General features: G+C 43.8%; 1 protein-coding gene and 1 long non-coding RNA gene across 3 annotated transcripts in view; both read left to right on the top strand.

The window, feature by feature from the left end:
- Window positions 1-9012, top strand: part of LOC138661819 (uncharacterized) — a 33660-nt gene extending 24648 nt beyond the window's left edge. Inside the window, exons 3-5 of one of the 2 annotated variants that reach the window (XR_011317965.1) lie at window positions 1971-2048; window positions 6622-6725; window positions 7031-9012. This is a non-coding gene — a long non-coding RNA (uncharacterized lncRNA). The remainder of the gene's footprint in view (window positions 1-1970; window positions 2049-6621; window positions 6726-7030) is intronic. The other variant, XR_011317964.1, reaches the window with a different exon arrangement.
- Window positions 9013-18612: 9600 nt separating this feature from the next.
- The window catches only part of PRX (periaxin), a 67881-nt gene continuing 64899 nt past the window's right edge, over window positions 18613-21594 (top strand). The window contains exon 1 of the mRNA XM_069746750.1: window positions 18613-18761. Within this exon, the coding sequence (XP_069602851.1) occupies window positions 18704-18761 (58 nt within the window). The 5' untranslated portion in view covers window positions 18613-18703. The remainder of the gene's footprint in view (window positions 18762-21594) is intronic.

Genomic DNA, 21594 nt, shown 5'->3' with positions numbered 1-21594 from the left:
AAGGGGTTACATCAAAATACAAATATCACTTACAGTAAACAAAACTAACAATAACAGACTGGTACAGAGGGAAGAGGACCCTGCCCTTGCGGGCTTACATTCTACAGGATTATGGGGAAGGAGAGAGTAGGTTGAGGGTTGCAGTAGCTCCGATGGTGTTGAGGTGGCCGTGTGGTAATTACAGGTTGTAAGCTTCTTTGAAGAGATGGGTTTTCAGGTTTCTTTTGAAGGATCCAAAAGTAGTGGATAACCAGACATGTTGGGGCACTGCATTCCAGAGGATGGGGGATAATCGGGAGAAGTCTTGGAGGCGATTGGGTGAGGAGCCAATAAGCGTGGAGGAAAGGGGTGGTCTTGGCAGGACCGGAGATTACGTGAGGGAAGATATTGAGAGATTAGTGTGGAAATATACGGAGGAGAAAGGTTATGGATGGCTTTGTAGGTCAGTGGCGTAGGAAGAGGGTGCGGGGGGGGCGGTCCGCCCCGGGCGGCACAATGCGGGGGGCGGCCGGCGCTGCAGGAGAAGAAGAAAAAAAAAAAAAAAAGACGCCCCTTTAAATCTTCGGGCGGCGCCGTCCGCCGCCACGACCAGGGCCAGCTCCCCCCACCACCGGACCCCGCCCCCCGCTCTATACTCACCTCTCCTGGTTCCTGCGGCGCCGGCAGCTGCAGCGTCCTCTGACTCTGCGACGTCTCAGAGCAGAGGGCGCGATGACGTCACTACTGTGCGCGCCGCTCTGCCTCTGTCCTGAGCGTTGCAGAGCCGGAGAGACGCTGACTGCACCGGACCTGCGCTAGGAACGGGAGAGGTGAGGATTTTACTTTTTTTTTTTTTTTTTTTCTTTGTCTGACTGTCTGGGGCTGGGGCAATGCTGGACACACTGGGGCAATACAGGAGACCATGGGGCAGATTGCTGGACACACTGGGGCAATACAGGAGACCATGGGGCAGATTGCTGGACACACTGGGGCAATACTGGAGACCATGGGGCAGAATGCTGGACACACTGGGGCAATACAGGAGACCATGGGGCAGATTGCTGGATACACCGGGGCAATACTGGAGACCATGGGGCAGAATGCTGGACACACTGGGGCAATACAGGAGACCATGGGGCAGATTGCTGGACACACTGGGGCAATACTGGAGACCCTGGGGCAGATTTCTGGACACATTGAGGCAATGCTGGAGACCCTGGGGCAGACTTCTGGACACACTGGGGCAATGCTGGACACTGGGGCAGATTGCTGGACACACTGGGGGTAATATGCTGGACACACTGGGGCAATGCTGGACACTGGGGGTAATATGCTGGACACACTGGGGCAGACTGCTGGACACACTGGGGAAAGGCTGGACACTGGGGCAGATTGCTGGACACACTGGGGGCAGTGCTGGACATACTGGGGCAGATTGCTGGACACACTGGGGGTAATATGCTGGACACACTGGGGCAGATTGCTGGACAACATGGGGGTAATATGCTGGACACACTGGGGCAGATTGCTGGACAACATGGGGGTAATATGCTGGACACACTGGGGGCAGGACTTGAGGCATGGGCAGAATGTAGATACGGGGCATGATTGGAGACACGGGGCAGGATTGGATCATGGGGCAGGACGGATACGATGGAGGCTGGTGGGGCAGGATGTGGAGATCATATGGGGTAGAATGGATACTTATGAGGGCAGGATGCGAGAACATATGGCTGGAGCCAGGAATGAGAAACGGGGCCAGGGTGGGGAATATTATTACCATAGGGGCTAATTAAGGGATATTATTACTGCAGTGATGTATTTATTTTATTTTTTGAGTATACTGTTTTAAATGGGGGAGCGGTCCTGTTACTGTGCAGAGTGACACTATATCACCTTTTTTTCTTCATGTGATGTAATGTAGAAGTTGTGAAAAATTAAGTAATGTGTTCTGCAAGCGGAGCTCGAGATAACTGTGTTATTTCCTGCAGAAACGAGTCCTGGCTGGAAGGAATGATGGCGGTCTGTGCTGGATGAAAGATGAAGGACTTCACCTAGAGACGTCACTGGTGAGTCAGTGTTACCTATACACTGACACTATACACTGTATACTATATAGAGGTCCTGTGTATAATGTCACCAGTGATCTCTGTATTACCTCTACACAGACACTGCATACTAAGTACAGATCTCCTGTGAATACTGGCACTTATGGTGATAGTATTGTGTTTTTTTTTTTTTATTACTGATCAGTATTGTAGTATTCAGTCACTATGTGGTGGTAACATGTGGTCTGGAAATGGTGTTGTGGTATTTGTCCCTTGTATGTAGTATTATTCGGTCACTATGTGGCCTGGTCATGGTGTGGTGGTATTAAGTCACAGGTGTGGCATGTGGGGGTGACACCATTAGGCCCAGTTTAAGTTCTACAAAACAGGAAAACCGTTTTTGGTAACCTTTGTGTGTATTGAGCCGGGGGGGGGGGGGGGGCGCCAAACTCGGGAACAGCCCCGGGCGGCAAAAGCTCTAGCTACGCCTCTGGTGTTAGTAATTTAAACTGGATACGCTGGGAAATTGGGAGCCAGTGAAGGGATTTGCAAAGAGGGGAAGCAGGAGTGTAGCAAGGAGAGAGATTAATTAGTCGGGCAGCAAGGATGGACTGGAGGGGTGAGTGTTAGAAGGTAGGCCACAGAGGAGTATGTTGCAGTAGTCGAGGCGGGAGATGATTAGGGCATGCACGAGCATTTTGGTAGAGTGTGGGTTGAGGAAAGGACGGATTCTGGAAATATTTTTGAGCTGGAGGCGACAGGTTGTGGCGAGAGCTTGGATGTGCGGTTTGAAGGACAGGGCAGAATCAAGGGTTACTCCGAGGCAGCAGATTTTGGGGACAGGGGAAAGTGATTTCATTTATTTTGATAGATAGAACAGGTAGGGAAGATATGCGTGATGGAGGAAAGATAATGAGTTCAGATTTGTCCACATTGAGCTTGAGGAAGCGAGAGGAGGAGGATATGGCCGATAAACACTCTGGGATTCTGGAGAGCAGAGAGGTGACATCTGGGCCAGAGAGGTAGATCTGAGTGTCATCGGCATATAGATGGTACTGGAAGCCATAGGACCTTGTGAGTTGTCCCAGGCCATGTGTATAGATTGAGAAGAGTATGGGTCCTAGGACAGAGCCTTGGGGGACTCCAACAAAGAGGGGGCGAGATGAAGAGGTAGTATAGGAGTAGGAAACGCTAAGGCTATGTGCACACGTTCAGGATTTCTCGCAGAAAATTCCTGAGAAAAACCGGACATTTTCTGCAAGAAATCTGCAAGAAAACCGCATGCGTTTTTGCCACGGTTTTTTCCGGACACTTCCCAATGCATTTTGTAGTGGGAAATCCGAAAAAAAACGCAAAATTAATGAACATGCGTTTTTTAACGCGATGCGTGTTTTTTTTTTTTTTTTTTTTTTTTTTTTGCGGTTTTATGGCGTTTTTATCGGGGGAAAAACGCGAAAAAAACGCAACGTGTGCACACAGCCTTAATGTGCGGTTGGCAAGGTATGAGGAGATCCAAGATAGGGCAAGGTCTTTGACCCCAAAGGAAGAGAGGATCTGTAGTAGGAGGCAGTGGTCAACTGTGTCGAATGCAGAGGACAGGTCTGGGAGAATTGTCTGTTAGCTTTGGCTGTAAGTAAGTCGTTAGTAATTTTGGTCAAGGCAGTCTCAGTGGAGTGGTGGGGACAGAAGCCAGATTGTAGGTTGTCGAAGAGAGTTCGATGCAAAGTGAGAGGAAAGTTGGGCAGCACGGTGGCGCAGTGGTTAGCACTACAGCCTTGCAGCGCTGGGGTCCTGGGTTCTAATCCCACCCAGGACAACATCTGCAAAGAGTTTGTATGTTCTCTCCGTGTTTGCGTGGGTTTCCTCCGGGCACTCCGGTTTCCTCCCACATTCCAAAGACATACTGATAGGAATTCTAGATTGTGAGCCCAATCGGGGACAGTGATGATAATGTGTGCAAACTGTAAAGCGCTGCGGAATATGTTAGCGCTATATAAAAAAATAAAAAGAAAAAAGTTCAGCATGGACGTGCTGCTCAAAGAGTTTGGGAGCAAAGATATGGGGCGATAGCTGGACATACTGCTTCGGACAAGGGATGCATTTTTGAGGATAGGTGTGATTGTGGCATGTTTAAAGGCAGAGGGGAAGGTACCAGAAGTTAGTGATAGGTTGAAGAGATGGGTTAGGGATGGGATTAGTGTGGTGGTGAGGTTGGGGAGGAGGTGGGATGGGATGGGGTCAAGTGCACAAGTGGTGAGGTGTGATTTGAGGAAAAGATGAGCAAGCTCCCCTTCAGAGATTTTGGAGAGTGAAGTTATGGGGTTTGAGCATTGGTCTCTCATACAAAGGGGTTGTGGTTGGATGACAAAGACTTGCCTTGTATGGTCTATCTTATTTTTGAAGTGCGTGGCAAAGTCCTCGGCAACGATTAGGGAACTCAGACAGGGCAGTGGTGGGCGGAGGAGGGAGTTAAGTGTTTGAACAACTGTTTGGGGTTGTGGGATAAGGAAGATACGAGGGTTGTGAAGTAGGCCTTTTTAGCAGAGGTGAGAGCTGATTTGAATGACAATGTTGCTTGTTTGAGTGCAGTGAAATCATCTTGCGAATGTGTTCCAACGCCGTTCTGCAATTCTGGATACTTGCCGAAGCTTTTTAGTGATGTTATTGTGCCAGGGTTGTCTATTGGTTCGTCGCACTCTGCTATGCATGACAGGAGCGACCGTGTCAATAGCTGATGCAAGAGTGGCATTGTAGAAAGCAGTGGCACTGTCTGTCGTGGAGTGAGGATATAGAGGACAGTGGTAGGATATTCAGAGAGTGTGTGGGAGTCTGTGTGCGAGGTTACTGCGTGGGTGCGCATGGTGCTGGACATGGGTGACAGGTGAGGAGGACGGGGATGAGAAAGTGAGTAGATGGTGGTCAGATAGAGGGAGAGGGGAGGTTATGAAGTTAGCGAGCATAAACGGGTGAAGACCAGGTCTAATGTGTGGGTGGCTGAGGAGGACCACTGAGTAAGTCCAAAGGATTAAGTAAGGGACAGGAGTTTGGAGGCTGCTGACTGGTGGGTGTCAATGGGGATGTTGAAATCACCTATGATGATGGTGGGAATGTTAGCAGACAGAAAGTGAAGGAGCCAGGTGGAGAATTGGTCAATAAAGGCAGTAGTCGGGCCCGGAGGTCGGTATATGATGGCCATTTGGAGGTTGTAGGGGGAGTAGATGCGGACAGAGTGGACTTCAAAAGAGGGGAGGGTAGAGGTGGGATTGGGTTAAAGGTACAGTTGGAAGAAAGGAGAAGGCCCACTCCACCCACACTCCTCGCCCTGGCAGCAAACATGGTGGAGAAGTGGAGGCCACCGTAACATAGTACAGCAGGGGAGGCTGTGTCAGATGGTGTCAGCCATGTTTCGGTGATGCCCAGAAAGAAAAGATTACGAGAGGTAAAGAGGTTGTGAATCACGTGGAGTTTATTGCAGATGGAGCTGGCATTCCATAGTGATTCAGAGAGAGGGCGCAGGGGGATTGGCGTCATGGGCACGGGTTTGAGGTTGGCAAGATTTTGGGTGTTTATATTGGGTTGGGAGCGATAGGAGGGGGAAGATATAGGAGGTATGAGCTGTGGGGGCCCAGGGTTGGGAGATATGTCGCCAGCAGTGAGGAGAAGCACAGAGAGACAGAGCAGGTGGGAGAAGGAGAGTGGGCGACTTGTTTTGTGTTTTTATTAGGAGAGATCTGAGGTTGAGGAGCAGGTCAGCGGAGGAGGTCAGGTGGGGAGGCAGGAGGGAAGGAGAGATTATTACTTGGTTAGAGGGTGCTGGGGTTTGAGGATAGCGAAGGAGAGTGAGGAGTAATGGAGCCAAAACTGTTAGAGCGTATGTCAGCATGATGAGAATAAGTGTGGCGGAAAGGGAAAGAAATTTAGTCCATTTATTAACAGTGGTTAGTCTTGCCTTCTGTTCACTTCTGGCTCATTTCTGGCATATTTCTGCTGTAATATTTGCTGTTATCCTTTTAGAGACATCCTTCTAGAGACAGACCAAGGGTTGATATTGACTTAAGATGCTACCCACCCCAATAGCTGGTGCTAGAGCTTCGGTCCTCTTCCTCACTGAGGAGGCCATTTTGGATGTTTTATTTCTCGGGGTGCAGTGCATGGCTGAGAAGTCTTCCTAAGGCTATGTGCACACGTTCAGGATTTCTCGCAGAAAATTCCTGAGAAAAACCGGACATTTTCTGCAAGAAATCCGCAAAAAAAAAAGCACGCGTTTTTGCCGCTTTTTTTCCGGACACTTCCCAATGCATTTTGTAGTGGGAAATCCGCAAAAAAAAAAAACGGAAAATTTATGAACATGCTGCGTTTTTTACCGCGATGCGTTTTTTTTCGCGGACAAAAAAAGCATCATGTGCACAAAACATGCGGAATTCATTCTAAATGATGGGATGCTTATTGTATGCAGTTTTATAGCGTTTTTATCGGAAAAAACCGCAACGTGTGCACACAGCCTTAACCTTGCAGAAAGATGCAATGGACTTCTGGAGTGATATTATACTGTCTGAATTACGATTGATTCTAGTTAACATTTGCTCTCGTTTAGAGTCCCATCCTCTCCATGGCTGTGGCCTGAAGGGCAGAGGCTGCATTTAGCTGAAGATGAAACCCTGCAAGCCATGTAGGAGTGGGGCACCCCAGAAAAAATGGGTGAGTGACATGCGCCAGCAATGCCCGATACAACACCTGTGTACTCTGTGCAGAACAATTGCTTGCATCTTAATTACCTTCTTGCGAGAATTTAATTTGCAAGGAGGTGACGAGGGTGCAAATAAGAACTGGGGTCTTTTCACTGCTGCCCAGCAAGAGGATGTTGGATCTGGCTGAATAAGACCCCGACAGTAACTACGATGTATGTACACAACTGCAGATGACAAATCATGTTGTGCTTTAGAGATACATGTCTACTTTGTAACGTCTTGCCTGTACAATGACAGTCTTCTATTCTTTCTCAGGCAGAAGAGATGGCATTTGTGGAAAATGATCTTTGGAAGATATCGCTGCAAAACGTGACCGTCTCTGGCCCGGCGGACTGGTAACGTTTGGGGTAGTCTGAGTCTTATCAGCCATATGTTCTAGATTCCATTAAACTCCAGGGATCTATGACTAGATTTGTTGGGAACTCTGGGGTGCTATGAGCGTTGTTCATCACTCTCATCCCAATTTGGGAGGTAAGAGCTACTTAGTTATCACACCATCTTGTCAAATGAGATCACGTCTGTAAATACAGGGGCTGTTACAAAAGTTTCATCATGTATATTTAGGGAATAATGGTTTATATACCCTAATGGGGAAAGCCTGATTTTCTCTCTTGGAATGGAGTCATTCACTTTCCCTTTTTATTCTCCATCCAGCCCAGACCACGTTTTGACTGCTTCCAGCCACAACTCGTACCTGTCAGAATGGTGTGCACGGTCGGCACATATTCGGCATGTGTGCTTATTTAATGAATAGGACACATGCATGATGGTTCCCAACAGGCATGTGGGAATGCTACTTCATTTCCTCCATGGGCTGTTATCAGATCCTGCTGTGGCTGGTTGTAAACCTTGAACAGATGGAGGGGAGCACAGCACCATTCAATGTGTAGTGACTGCTGCAGGGTACTGCAGATTAGCTGTAATTCAAGAGGAGATGATTTGCCATTATTGCATTGTTCTCTGTTTACATCCAGCCACCACTGGATCTGGTAACTGATTCCTGGGGTGCACAGTGTCAGACTGATCAGATATTGATGACCTATCCAAAGGAGCAGCTCATAATAGAACCATCATCTTCTTCAAAAACAGAGATCCCATTGAAACCTCTTCAAAGAAGCATATTTTTGGATAGTGCAAGCACTCCTGCAATTTACTGCTTGTTTAAAATTTGTAGCTGTTCTTGAGATTACTTTTGTTTACAAGTCTGATCCCTTAGATATCGACCACTGCTGCTCTCCTTGCTTGTAAGTACTGCGCTGAGGCTGGTCAGGAGTAGCAGGTAACTGCGCTTCAGTTTCACAATAGTGCTTACAAGCTCAAAATAAGAGCACTTGTAAGCACTGCACATTTTCTGCTGTCTAGCAAGGAGGACGGTCTCCAAGGCAACAGGTTGAAAGCGGAACTATTAATATTGCAAGAATAAATTTTGACAAGCAGTGAATCTTAAAATTGCTGATACTTGCAAGCTTTCCGCAACAATACACATTTTTGAAAGTGGGAATATCCCTTTAATTTTTTTTTTTTTTAGTGATTAATATCTAAGAGGGTGACTTGTGAGACACTACTACTGATGCTGAGAAGTGTAATGTGGATTTATGCCTGAATTAAGGACTTCTGTACACAACACCTCGGCACAGAACATCATTTATACATTAACAATCGCTAGTATATATTGCATATAAAATGGCTGTCCACAATTACCTCCACTCCCTTAGATTAAACATAACAGGAGATTAATCTTTACTAGTGAATGTCTTTTGGGAGGCTTGTTCTGTAACGTAGAGGGGGGGGGATGTCCTAATTATTGGGATATCAGATGTGTATTTTTTTTATTGCTTTAATTAAAACTTTTTAAAAAATTCAAAAAACAAGTAATGGTGTCATGTTAATTATTGAAATAAATGTAAAATATACTGCGTGGAAGAAAAATTGTTTTGGATATTGCTGTAACTATGCTGACCTGAAGAATCATGTTTCCATGTTGCTCCTCAATTGTTCTAACTCCATTTTACGATCAATGCTATTTTTAAGCTTAACCTACTTTATTTTCCATTCTGCAAGCAAGATTCCAGATTACTAACTTCTTTTGACTGTTCTTAGTGGTGGTCACACCTCCAGTCTGCTAGCAAGGAAATGCATCTCTGCAAGCAAGTTACCAGTTAATTAATACACTTCTGCCATTTGTGTGTAGACTGAGCGACTGAAACGTGTTTTCAATAAACCAACAATTTATTCTCCATTGTAGCATGTCATTTGTCCGGCAGCTGGATAATTCCATAGCAAATTTAATATATGATTTTGAGCTGAACATGCATGTGAACACACAACCCACTCGTATTACAGAAATGCTTAGATTATTAGTAAATTGCAGATGGCAGAATGTGAGTACCGTACATATGCTGCATTATACTTATTGCTTACTGATTAATGTGTATTATATTTTGGGGTATTTTACAGAGTGGGGACTACTATTCTGCCCGTTTAAAAAAACAAAACAAAAAAAAACAAACACTGGGACTAATCTGTAGGTAAATGGCATTACACTGCAGCACAGATATTTTGAGGAAAATTACCAATTTCTTCAGGAAGCTGCTACAGTCAGCGCTCACTGTACTATAAGCAGCAGTTGCAAGCGACGCCTGGCACTTGCAGATCAGGCTGTCAAACGTGCCAGGGAGTAATTACAGCCACCACTGGAAGTATAGTGCGCGATGCCTGGTCAGCGCTCATAGCAATTCTGCTACATACAGGCGCTGATGATCCCCTGTATGTAGCAGAGCTGATCGGGTTATGACAGCTTCTAGCCTCCCATAGAGACTATTGAAGCATGTGAAAAGTAAAAAAAAAAATATATATATATAAAAAAAAAAGCAAGTTCAAATCACCCCCATTCAAAATAAAACAATAAAAAAATAAAACATGCACATATTTGGTATCACCGCATTCAGAATTGCCCGATCTATCAATATAAAAAAAATTTACCCGATCGCTAAACGATGTAACGAGGTCAAAACTCCAGAATTACGTTGGTGTTTTTGGTCACCGCAACATTGTATAAAAAATGCAATAACGGGCAATCAAAAGATCATATCTGTACCAAAATGGTATAATTTAAAAACGTCAGCACGGTGTGCAAAAGATATGCCCTCACCCAACCCGAGATCATGAAAATTGAAGACGCTATGGGTATTGGAAAATGGCGCAAATTTTGGCTAACAAATTTTGGATTTTTTTTTTCACCACTTAGACACCGAACCTGTATAGGTTCTTTTTTATTTATGAACTCGGAATGATCTGGAGAATCATAACGGCAGGTCAGTTTTAGCATTTAGTGAACATTTTCTAGTACACAATATGTTAAAACCAATGGTGTCGTTGAAACTCGACTCGCAAAAAAATAAGCCCTCACATGGCCATTTTGATTGAAAAATAAAAAAAATATGACTCTGGGAAGAAGGGGAGGAAAAAATGAAAATACCTCCAGTCATGAAGGGGTTAAACCATAAATAAAACAAACTACAATTAATATCAAATGTTGTTGTCCATGATACAAATTTCTTGCTGGTATTAGCCATATGGTGTGCAGAACCAAGCTGTGCCCAAGACTGGAGAATCGGTTACAAATGCTTCTGTAAAGATAAGATGTATAAATCTTACAGTCCTGCTCATCCTTCTTGGCACCCGTGAAGTGAAAGTACATAATGTGGAATATCTCCTAAAAAAAAAAAAAGTAATCAAGTGAAACAGCTGGTTTTTTTTGGTATAGAACACTCATGTTATATATAAAAGAGCAAATGGTAAACAATTTAACATAAAAAAAACAATGGGAGGGGAAAAATGGCAAAACAAAGCTTGCCGTGACCCTGATATTGGCACTCTTTACATTACATTAGTAAGGAAACACATTTTGACTTGCCTGTGGTAAATGACAATTGTCGGTGCCCATGTGCAAGAAATAGCCAATGAGTGATACCATCAGTGTTTTAAAAAGCCAAATGGTAGGTCATGTTCCTTTGTCACAATGGTGAAGACAAAGGAGCTGTCTGAGGACATCAGAACTGCTATTAGCAAATACAAGACTTCCAAAGGGTATAAGGCCATCTCCAAAGACCTTGGTATCCCAGTTTCAAACTGTGCAATGTAGCAGTTTGCCAACCATGCTACTGTCAAGAACCTCCGTGGAAGTGGGAATAAGAGGAAAATTGACGAGATGTCTTCGAAGGTTGGTGCGAATGGTGGAAAAAAAACACCACGTCAAACATCGCAAGGCCAATCCTAAGCTACATACTAAACCAAGCAGAGCTTTGTGGGTGAAAGCTAAGGAAGAAACCATTGCTGAAGAAAAAAGCCATAAAAAGGCACAGCTGATCTTTCCCAAGACTCCCTTGACAAACCACAATCCTGGGAAAGAGTTCTGCGGACAGATTAAATAGAGCTTTTTGGTAACACAAAGCAACGGTTTGTTTACACAGACAGCGCAATGAAACATAAGGAAAAGAACACCCTACCAACAGTTAAGCATGGTGAAGGATCCATAATGCTGTGGGGTTGCTTTGCTGCTAGAGGACTTTACCGTATCACAGGAATCATAAAATCAGAATTATCAAGAGGTTTTAGAGCAAAATGTCCTACACAGTAAAAAGAGTCGAAGATCATGGGTCCTCCAGCAAGACAATGACCCCAAAGCACACATCCAAAAGTACACAGGAATGGTTGAAAAAGAAAAATGGACTGTTTTAAAATCCCATTGAAAACCTTTTGGGGACAGCTGAAATCTGCAATTGGGAAAAAGAATCCTATAAAAATTAAAGAGCTTGAACAAACTGCAAAGGAAGAGTGGTAGAAAATACCAGCTGAAAAGTGCAAGAAGCTTATAGATGGCTACAGGAAACATTTGGAGGCTGTCATCAATGCCAAAGGGTGTGCAACCACTAAGTATTATTGAGGAGTGCCTTTACTGCTGCACATGCTCTTTATTATTTTTCTTCATTGTTTTTCAACTTACCTGTTGCAATTTCAATGTTTTATTGTTGCATTACTTTGGACGACTAATTAAACAATCCTGAGGATATAACTTTTGATCATTTCCATTTATTTCTGAAGATATTGTGCAGTCTATGAAAAAAAATGAAGGGGTACCAATAACGGGGAGCAGCACTGTACTTACAGAACCTTTCACCAGGTCAAATGCTGACAGTTTTTTTTTCTCATATTCTTCCTACTGCTCCCTTCACTATTTATTTTCAAAATCTGCCATATGGTTCCAGAGATATTGGTCTTTTTATTGAATGTTCATTTTTAAGGTCTTTACAAAAAGGTGTGGATAAAGACCTACAGGATCCTCCGCGGCGTGTCTTTAGGCTGCTTTGCATTATTACCATGTGAGCAACGCCCACTTGTAAAGACCCTAAAATTAGCACTAAATGAGCCGGCCTAAATCTGTTTGGCACATTTACAAAATAAAAATTACACAATACTCGGGCACAGTGGCGATGAAGTAAGAGCAAAAGCTGGCCACTCTTGACCTTTTGACAGATTCTTTTTATCATTTTACTTTCTTTCCATGATACATTTTTCAATGACCATCCATTCCTGAATATCTAAGGAAGATTTAGCGTTGCCTTCTTTGGACAATTTTATTTTTTGTTAGAAAGGATTCCAGTCTATAAATTGATCAGAATTTCATTGAAAATCTCTTGACTTGGGATTTTTTTTTACATATGTTTGTGATTAGCTTTAGTTAATAAAATGTCTCTAAGTTTGTAAGCAATCTTCATTTCTTCATTTGCAGACCCTCGAATATGGTGTTTGCAGCCTGATCCAAGTTTCTGATTTTTTTTTTTTCTTGTAGGATTGCCCCTCCAAGTAATATAGGCTGGATGGGATATGTGTGCAGCTGTCTTTATTGGGTCATTTATCAGAGCAGCTTCTATCCTGCATTTATTTTCTCTTCATGTGCTTTCCTCTTTTCCTAGGTCTTCCTTGACACTGTAGATAGATCCCCATCTCTCCGCCCTTGAGATCTGTGTATAAACCCACTTCTTGCCGCCTATCCCCAAAGCTGTGTTCACCCCTTTTTTATTTAAGAATTTCGTTTTTCTGTTCCGTTTTGTGCAAAGGTGTAACATAGTCTTCAAATCAGTAGGTTTTCTGGATAATATAGACAGCCTGGGACTTTCAGAGAAAGAGACACTATGCAGCTGCTTCTTCAGATTGGGAGACAAACCAGACAATGCCATTACCATTCGAGTCTACTGGTATTCCGTAGTGTTCCCATATTGTTGCAGCCGAGTCTGTCCTGAAATAACTTTTACATTACGTTTGGATCCATCTAAGAATAAACATTTGTATTGCAGCGTATGAGCCTTATGTACGAGTTTAGCACATTCCAGTACATGGTGAGCGAATATCTTCAGTGTGGAGGCCGGACCCAGCGGAGGAGGGGCAGCGATGATCGAGCATGTGTACGGGCTAATGAGAGGGTACTACTTGAGACCATTGCTTAGTTTACAGGTTGCATGAGGCTGTTGTGACAAGGACAGAATTTATAATGCTTTTCCTATAGATAACACTTGGTTTACCCCACACCAAGGAAAAACATGCAGGGCCCCATTCAGGCCAAATAAGGCTTGTTGTAGGTCGACAGCAACGAGAAATAGGATTTACTTCGCTACTGGATAAACTTTTTTTTTTTCAACTTGTGATCCGACATCACACAATGATGCAGCCACAATCCCTATTGTTATAATTGGAGACTCCTTAATCCTTTTGGTTTACGCAAGGGAAGGAGCGAGTACAGACCAGAGCGTCGGAGTTATTGCAGAAATCTCAACTTTCCTTTTTACTCAACATTGTCAGCCATACTTACTCGTCATAATCTCTCTGTAACAGGGCCGCTTCTGCTATGAGGCGAGATGAACATGTCACCTCTTGGCGGGCTAGAGGGTGAAGAAGTATGTGAGGGGGCGCAGTATAGAAAAGGGCAGCTTGTGGGAGTAGTGTGGGATCAAAGTGTGAAAAGGGTAATGGAGAGGTAGAGGTATAAAGTGTGGAGATGGAAACTGGCCCCTCATTTCTGCTGAAGACTTTGCCTCTTTCTTTAAATAGAAGATCGATATGATCAGAGAAAGCTTTGGCCCACAGCGCTCACTGCCCCTCTTAGCTGCTCTACCCTGCTCCTCCAAAACCAGCTTCTCCACCATGACAGATCAGCTCTCCACCCTCCTGTCAAGATCACACCTCACCACCTGCATGCTCGACTCGCTCCCGTCCCACCTCATCTCTAACCTTTCCACGGTCTTCATCCCAACCCTAACGCACCTCTTAACCTCTCACTCACAACAGGTGTCTTCCCCTCATCCTTCAAGCATGCCAAGATCACACCCATCCTCAAAAAGCCCTCCCTCGACCCATTTTCTGTGTCTAGCTATCGCCTATCACCTATTCTCCCTTATGCCTCCAAATTGCTGGAGCAACACGTCCATCTTGAACTGTCCTCCCACCTCTCCTCCTGCTCCCTCTTTGATCGGTTACAATCTGGCTTCCGTTCCCATCACTCAACTGAAACTGCCCAAACTAAAGTCACCAATGACCTACCAACTGCAAGGAGCAAGCGACACTACTCTGTCCTCCTTCTCCTGGACCTGTCTTCTGCCTTCGACACTGTGGACCACTCCCTTCTGCTACAAATCCTCTCATCTATTGGCATCACAGACTTGGCCCTATCCTGGATCTCGTCATATCTGACAGACCGAACATTGTGTCTCCCTCCCCCACACCACCTCCTCACTTCGCCCCTTGTCAGTCGGTGTTCCTCAAGGCTCAGTTCTAGGACCCCTACTCTTCTCCATCTACACTTTCGGCCTGGGACAGTTCATAGAATCCCACGGTATGCAGTACCATCTCTATGCTGATGACACGCAGCTCTACCTATCCGGACCTGACCTCACCTCCTTACTTACCAAAATCCCGCACTGTCTGCTATTTCAGCCTTCTTTTCTGCTCGCTTTCTACAACTGAACATGGACAAAACAGAATTCATCATATTTCCCCCATCTCACTCTACCCCTCCACCAGACCTATCCATCAATGTCAATGGCTGCTCACTATCCCCAGTCACACACGCCCGGTGCCTCGGGGTGATCCTCGACTCTGCCCTCTCTTTCAAGCCACATATCCAAGCCCTTGCCTCCTCCTGCCGTCCCAAACTCAAAAATATTTCCCGGATCCGTGCTTTCCTTGATTGCGACACCGCAAAAACGCTAGTGCATGCCATTATCATCTCCCGCCTCGACTACTGCAACCTCCTACTCTCTGGACTCCCCTCTAGCACTCTGGTACCACTCCAATCCATCCTACACTCTGCTGCCTGACTAATTTACCTGTCTCCCCGCTATTCCCCAGCCTCTCCCCTATGTCAAGCCCTTCACTGTCTTCCTATCGCCCAGAGACTCCAGTTCAAAACCCTCACAGTGACATCCAAAGACATCCACAACCTGTCTCCTCCATACATCTGTGACATGGTCTCCCGGTACCTACCTACACGCAATCTCCGATCCTCTCAAGACCTCCTTCTCTACTCCCCTCTCATCTCTTCTTCGCACAACCGCATCCAAGACTTCTCCCGTGCTTCTCCCATACTCTGGAACTCTCTACCCCAACACATCAGACTCTCGCCTACCATAGAAACCTTCAAAAAGAACCTGAAGACTCACCTCTTCCGACAAGCCTACAGCCTGCAGTGATCCTGAACTTACTGAACCGCCGCACAACCTGCCCTACCCTCTCCTAGTGTTTCATCACCCATCCCCTGCAGACTGTGAGCCCTCGCGGGCAGGGTCCTCCGTCCTTATGTACCTATGTGCCTTGTTTTTTGCTCATGTTTAATGTATTTGTCTATATTTGCCCCGTATTCACATGTAAAGCGCCATGGAATAAATGGCGCTATAAAAATGTATAATAATTATAGCTCATAAGGACAGAGAGTTTAGAATTTATAGTTCATGAGGGAGGACAGTGTAGAGGTCGTACTTTATAGGCAAGGACAGTGAAGAGGCACCATAAAAGGGACTGTTGGGGTCATATTTTGTGCAGACAGAATAGTGAGTGGCAGTATATTCAGCGGCACAATATGGGCAGAATTTTTAATACAGGGTTCAGTATTATGACACTTATTTTTACAGAGGCTGTCATAATATGCTGCGGAAGACTGAAGAAGACAGAAGTCTGCAGAGAGTTGTGGATGTGAAAAGTTATGGCAGCTGGACAAGATGGAGAAGAAAAGAAAGAGAGCGACTCCAATCAGAAGACGTCATCTATAAGATACCTGGGTTTAAATGTTTGTTTTTGATACTGTTTGCATGTAATACATCAATACTGTGGTTCCTGTAATGACAGCAGTCAGATGACTGATAACAACTCCCAATATCTTCTTTTAGTTTTTAAGGACATACTGGAAGTTGTAGATTTGTGATGCAAAGATATATGGTGTGGGCTGACATAACATTACAATTGATCGATGTACTAAGATTTGGTTCTATATTCCAGTACTCTTGATAGTTCTGATACTGTATTCATGTACTGGATTATCTCAATGAGAATAACTGTTTAACTCCATATCAGCATGGGTTTATGAGAAATCGCTCCTGTCAAACCAATCTAATCAGTTTTTATGAAGAGGTAAGCTATAGGCTGGACCACGGTGAGTCATTGGACGTGGTATATCTCGATTTTTCCAAAGCGTTTGATACCGTGCCGCACAAGAGGTTGGTACACAAAATGAGAATGCTTGGTCTGGGGGAAAATGTGTGTAAATGGGTTAGTAACTGGCTTAGTGATGGAAAGCAGAGGGTGGTTATAAATGGTATAGTCTCTAACTGGGTCGCTGTGACCAGTGGGGTACCGCAGGGGTCAGTATTGGGACCTGTTAATGATAAACTTACCTGGAGCAGCCAGTGCCAGGCAGCAGCTGCCAAGGCAAACAGGATCATGGGGTGCATTAAAAGAGGTCTGGATACACATGATGAGAGCATTATACTGCCTCTGTACAAATCCCTAGTTAGACCGCACATGGAGTACTGTGTCCAGTTTTGGGCACCGGTGCTCAGGAAGGATATAATGGAACTAGAGAGAGTACAAAGGAGGGCAACAAAATTAATAAAGGGGATGGGAGAACTACAATACCCAGATAGATTAGCGAAATTAGGATTATTTAGTCTAGAAAAAAAACGACTGAGGGGCGATCTAATAACCATGTATAAGTATATAAGGGGACAATACAAATATCTCGCTGAGGATCTGTTTATACCAAGGAAGGTGACGGGCACAAGGGGGCATTCTTTGCGTCTGGAGGAGAGAAGGTTTTTCCACCAACATAGAAGAGGATTCTTTACTGTTAGGGCAGTGAGAATCTGGAATTGCTTGCCTGAGGAGGTGGTGATGGCGAACTCAGTCGAGGGGTTCAAGAGAGGCCTGGATGTCTTCCTGGAGCAGAACAATATTGTATCATACAATTAGGTTCTGTAGAAGGACGTAGATCTGGGGATTTATTATGATGGAATATAGGCTGAACTGGATGGACAAATGTCTTTTTTCGGCCTTACTAACTATGTTACTATGTTACTGATTGTTCTGATGCTGTATTCATGAACTAATGGTGATTCTGAGGCTATATTCTGGATTCTGGTGCTCATGTTTTTTGTACTTGTCTATATTTGCCCCTTTCACATGTAAAGCGAAATAATAATATATTTATGATAATGGTGGTTCTGGTGTATCCATTTACAGATGGTGGTTCTGATGCTGTGTTCATGTACTGTTGATAGTTCTTGATTTGTTGATAGTTCTTGATTAAGGGTGCTATGCACCTGAAGTGCGTTATAGGGTATTTTTTGTATTCCACATCTTGCTCATCGTGAAGCTGGACATCCTCCTCTTTTCTTCACTGTATTCATGAACTGATTATGGTTCTGGTGCTGTATTCATGTACTGATGGTGCTTCTAGTGATGCATTCATGTACTGATGATGGTTATGGTGTTGTACTCATGTATATGGTATATGTGCCAAATCAGATATACCAATCTGTTCCTGAGTTCTTGCTCTTCATCAGAGAGGATGTCCGACAATAGAAAAGGGTAAGAAAAAAAAAAAGGTTAAAAGGATATAAAATCGAAAAGAAATCAGTCATTTTACTGATTCCCTGGTACTCTCATTATAATGCTTCCTGGTCCCATCCCGCTCAGTCACTAGCTGCAGTAGTCATATGACTAGAGAGTATGGAATCCGCTGCAGGAAAGTACAGAGAATGTTGCGGCATGGGGAAGCATTGGAACAGGCGCATTCGGGAATCAGGTGAGTATGATGTGTTTTTTTTATTTTATAATGATGATTTTTAGAAGACAGATTTACCTCTAGGACGTAACAGGGCACTTGTAGTTGTGTATCACAAAAATGGCAATCTGGCCACTATAAACATATTATGTCTGCACAGAATTTTTGACCTGTAAAGATAAATTAATTGGAGGAAAAACGTACCCAAACTTAGGAGACACATTTGTGCATGATTCCAAAGCAGGCGTCTGTTCCCCTTGACTTATCTGCCACCACCTTTCACTGACCTGTCCACACATTTGTGAAATGATCCGCAGTAGATAGACTAGCGCTGCAGTTTTGTCTAGATGCCTGTCCCCTTCTCCCTCACCCCAAAGCTTTAAACAAGGGATTTTGCTTTTGCTTCATTAAACCCAGCCCGTGCTGGACAATGGTGGATGTTTGCGAGCAGCTTTTCTGAAATGCTGACGGGGCCGCTGTGTTAATCTACGGGGGTTATATGCCATTCTCTGTGTGTGCCCTGGCGTACGTTGGCGAGTCTGCGGTGGGATATACAGCAGCTGGGGAACTATCGACCTAGGGCAACGAAAATCAGAAAAATGTGTGACTGCTTTAATAGAATATTTGGGGTTACCTGGTCTCCATCTTCCTCCTACGGTAAGTGTTCACCTGTCTATATAGTGTAGGGCAGACTGTGTATAATGGCCATTTATCCTAATGGGATGTGGGGATGATCCGCTATATACTGTTCTCCTGGCTGAGTTGGCCGGACATTATACAGCTTTCATCCTGTGCTATGCAATTGCGGCAACGCTTTACCGGTGTATTTTCTAATGGCCTATATTTGGCTAATAAGAGGTTTAATATCGCCTGCTCTAAAGGGGTATCCTACCATTACCGTGTATTAATTGATAAAAGTTAAAAGATGTGGACGCTGTTTTTTTTGTAACCTAAATTGTAGATTAGAAACCATTTTTTTTTTATTATTAGTTTCATTAAAAATTTGACAAAATTTTGTGTTTTAAGGTTGTATGTTTCCCATCACATTGTTGGCTGTATAATGAAATGAACTAAGAATTGGTCAGTGAGATAATTCTGATGGAGACTCCCTAGCTCTTTTTATCTGCTGATTTATGACTATAGATCACATTGAAGAGAGCTGAATTTTAACACGGTCATAAAGGAGCTAAAAGCAGCTCAGAAAAAGACAGGTAATGGAGTTGCACACTCTCTGTCAGAGCGAGCTCACTTACTAACTCGCTTTGCAGCCAGCGATAGAATGCAGTGTAGAGTCTAGAGGTGGCAAATGGTGCAAAACTTTTCACGAAACCAATGGCAATTTTTTTTTAAAACACTAAATACATGCACGTGAGTACACAAAAATGCCCCTGAAGGTGTCCATAAACTTTTTGAATTTCTGGAGGATTGACCTCAAAGTGTTAGAATATGGGTCCCTAGTCCCACATCCCTCAAAAAGGTGATATTAAGGATTAAAATACCCCTGTAATCGTGTGTGTGTGTGTGTATATATATATATATATATATATATATATATATATATATATATATATATACATATATATACATATATATATATATAATTTGCGGGAAATTTCGCAGAAAAAAGTTTTTTCCCCTTTTTTTGTTGTTTCCATTGTAAAGTGATAATCATAAATTATAGCATACATTTATTGTACAGATTTGTGAGGATAACAAATGTGTTAGGGTACGTTCAGACTAGCGTTGTGCTAGTGTGCGTCGGCACCGCGTCGGGCGACGCAGCGGCGACGCACGTGTCATGCGCCCCTATGTTTAACATGGGGGACGCATGCGTTTTTGCTTGTTGCGTTTTGCGGCAAATGCGTCTTTTTTGCCGCAAGCGTCGGACCAAGAAAACGCAACAAGTTGCATTTTTCTTGCGTCCAATTTTCGGCAAAAAACGACGCACGCGTCGCAAAACGCAGCGTTTTTGCGTGCGTTTTGCCGCGTTTTTCGGTGCGTCGCGTCGCCGACGCAGCGGCGCACAACGCTAGTCTGAACGTAGCCTTAGTGATTTGAAGAAGTATGTTTAGTACATTTTGAACCAAAAAGAGAAAAAGGTATGCAAAAAAGCGGGATCACCAGCACAATAGGATACTGATTAATGATAAGTTTATTACATGGAGAACACACAACAGACTTTTTAAAAAACATTTAAAAGGCCTCCACCACATAGGTAGAGGTGGCGGGTCCACACTTACAATGTAAACAAGAACACAATATTGCACAAAAGGTACACTGATGGGTCATACAAATTAACAGTAAACAATAGTCACAGTTACAATAAGCAACCTAGAAATCTAGTGGGTACACAAGCCACACAATAATTCAATATGCACAAATATAGCGGCCAAAAGGACTCTAATGCCAGGGAATAACCTGAATTAGCAGGGCTCAGCAATTTGAAAAAAGAGCCTATATAAATGTGGTATGATCTCCTATCAGCTAGATCAAAAATGGCCCGTCACTCATTATCGGACATAGACCACCACTAATATATAAAGTATAACTATAGCAACCTACAAACGCTTGAGCAGGCTTGGTACTCTCAAATAGAAAAGTTCAGGCTATAAGTCCCTCATGGTATCTCACCCATAGGCCTATAGGCTTTTTTGTTGTGCCGGGCATAATGTATCCCTAGGTCCCATCAGTGTCCTGGACCGACGCGTATCGACGCACAAAGCGTCTTCCTCAGGGTCAGAGCAATGTTTAGTACATTTTATTTCAATTGGTTGTCCCACAATGTACATTTAGCCTATATATGTATATGGTGACTTCTTTGATCATTTGGGGCTCCTACAATCCCTAAACATGGTTCCTGAGCCCACGGTTTAGGCAGTGTGGAGTTTTGGTGGCTGAGAAACCTTATTTACAACCTAGACTATGGATAGATGATGGATATCCTTTGTAGAACGACCTATTTAATGTAATACAGTACATACATTTTTTGATAATATAAAGATCTTTATATTTTTTCCGTAATATATTGTCATATAGCTATATACCAGTTCAGTAAGTTATGTACTAACAGCACAGAGGCCATTTTTCGGGTACCTAAATATACCCTTAGACCAGGCAAAATAGTAAGAAAACCTTTATACCTGTATTGGTTTTTAGTGAGTCTTACGGATTTCCTCTCAATCAATGGAGGTCTACGCTCGCGATTTGTGCTTGTGTGCCCCAATCAAAGCCAATTGGCATGCAAATAGTTAATTGGTGATCAATGCAGAGGATTCTGATGGATTTAAAGACTTATGTATTGCCATTAATATGTTGTTTTTTTTTTACTTAGTAGAAATGCCCTTGTTCTCCTGAATCCAACGTTGTTTTTCTTTTCTTCTTGCGCCTCTCCGTTCCCAAGATATGGCTCACTCTTTCCTATATATAAATCTAGTCTTGTTATCCAAGTGGGATTCAACCTTGCCTTCATGATGACCACGCCCATTTCAAT

The sequence above is a fragment of the Ranitomeya imitator genome, chromosome 2 (genome assembly GCF_032444005.1).
Source record: "Ranitomeya imitator isolate aRanImi1 chromosome 2, aRanImi1.pri, whole genome shotgun sequence".
NCBI lineage: Eukaryota > Metazoa > Chordata > Amphibia > Anura > Dendrobatidae > Ranitomeya > Ranitomeya imitator.
The sequence above is the reverse complement of the archived record's forward strand: the minus strand, read 5'-3'. Positions and strand labels throughout refer to the sequence as shown.